This window comes from Sinocyclocheilus grahami, unplaced genomic scaffold, assembly GCF_001515645.1.
Source record: "Sinocyclocheilus grahami isolate Dianchi unplaced genomic scaffold, SAMN03320097.WGS_v1.1 scaffold2177.1, whole genome shotgun sequence".
Lineage (NCBI taxonomy): Eukaryota > Metazoa > Chordata > Actinopteri > Cypriniformes > Cyprinidae > Sinocyclocheilus > Sinocyclocheilus grahami.
This window is the reverse complement of record NW_015507356.1, coordinates 94,722-95,450: the sequence shown is the minus strand read 5'-3', so window position 1 is coordinate 95,450 and position 729 is coordinate 94,722. Positions and strand designations below refer to the sequence as shown.

Below are 729 nucleotides of genomic sequence, written 5' to 3'. Positions count from 1 at the left end.
GTGTGTACCTGTTTTTCTATTCTGGTGGGGACTTAAACCTGAATACACACAGACTCATGGGGACTAAATTGAGGTCCCCACGGGTAAACATGCTTATAAATCACACAGAATTAAGTTTTTTGAAAATCTAAAAATGCAGAAAGTTTCCAGTAAAGGGTAGGTTTAGGTGTAGGGCAATAGAATATATGGTCTGTACAGTAGAAAAAACATTTTGCCAATGGAGAGTCCCCACAAGGATAGCAAACCAGTGTGTGTGTGTGTGTGTGAGTGAGAGAGAAAGAGAGTGCCAGTGTGTGTGTAATGTATGTTTGGTACCTGTGCGCTGTGGGTCGTATTCCTGAAACTCATGGATCAGGTCAGATTTGTGTGCAAACAGCTGCATCCTCAGAGCCTGCAATGCAGAAAGTTCTGTTCGTCCCACACTTCACACACACACACACACACACACACAATCCTGTTTTACACACATTTCCAACAAAATCTGATGTAATCAGAAACAAAAATCTAATTTTAGACTGAGCCACACATGATTGGTGTTTTGAGTGGAGTTCAGCTATATCACATTTATGTTGCTGTTGTTTTTGTGTGAAGGACTCCTCAAAACAAGTGTTCAATTTCACTTCTATGGACAGTGTGTGTGTGAGTATGTGAGAGAGAAAGAGTGTGTGTGTGTACGTGAGTGTGTGTGAGAGAGAGTGTGTGTGTGTGTGTGTGTGTGAGAGAGTGTGT

The 729-nt window shown here is 41.7% G+C and overlaps 1 protein-coding gene across 1 annotated transcript in view; it reads right to left on the bottom strand.

The window, feature by feature from the left end:
* LOC107574306 (serine/threonine-protein phosphatase with EF-hands 2-like) overlaps window positions 1–729 on the bottom strand; it is a 19,010-nt gene that overhangs the window by 3,418 nt on the left and 14,863 nt on the right. The window contains exon 16 of the mRNA XM_016260750.1: window positions 316–422. Coding sequence (XP_016116236.1) covers window positions 316–422 — 107 coding nt within the window. The remainder of the gene's footprint in view (window positions 1–315; window positions 423–729) is intronic.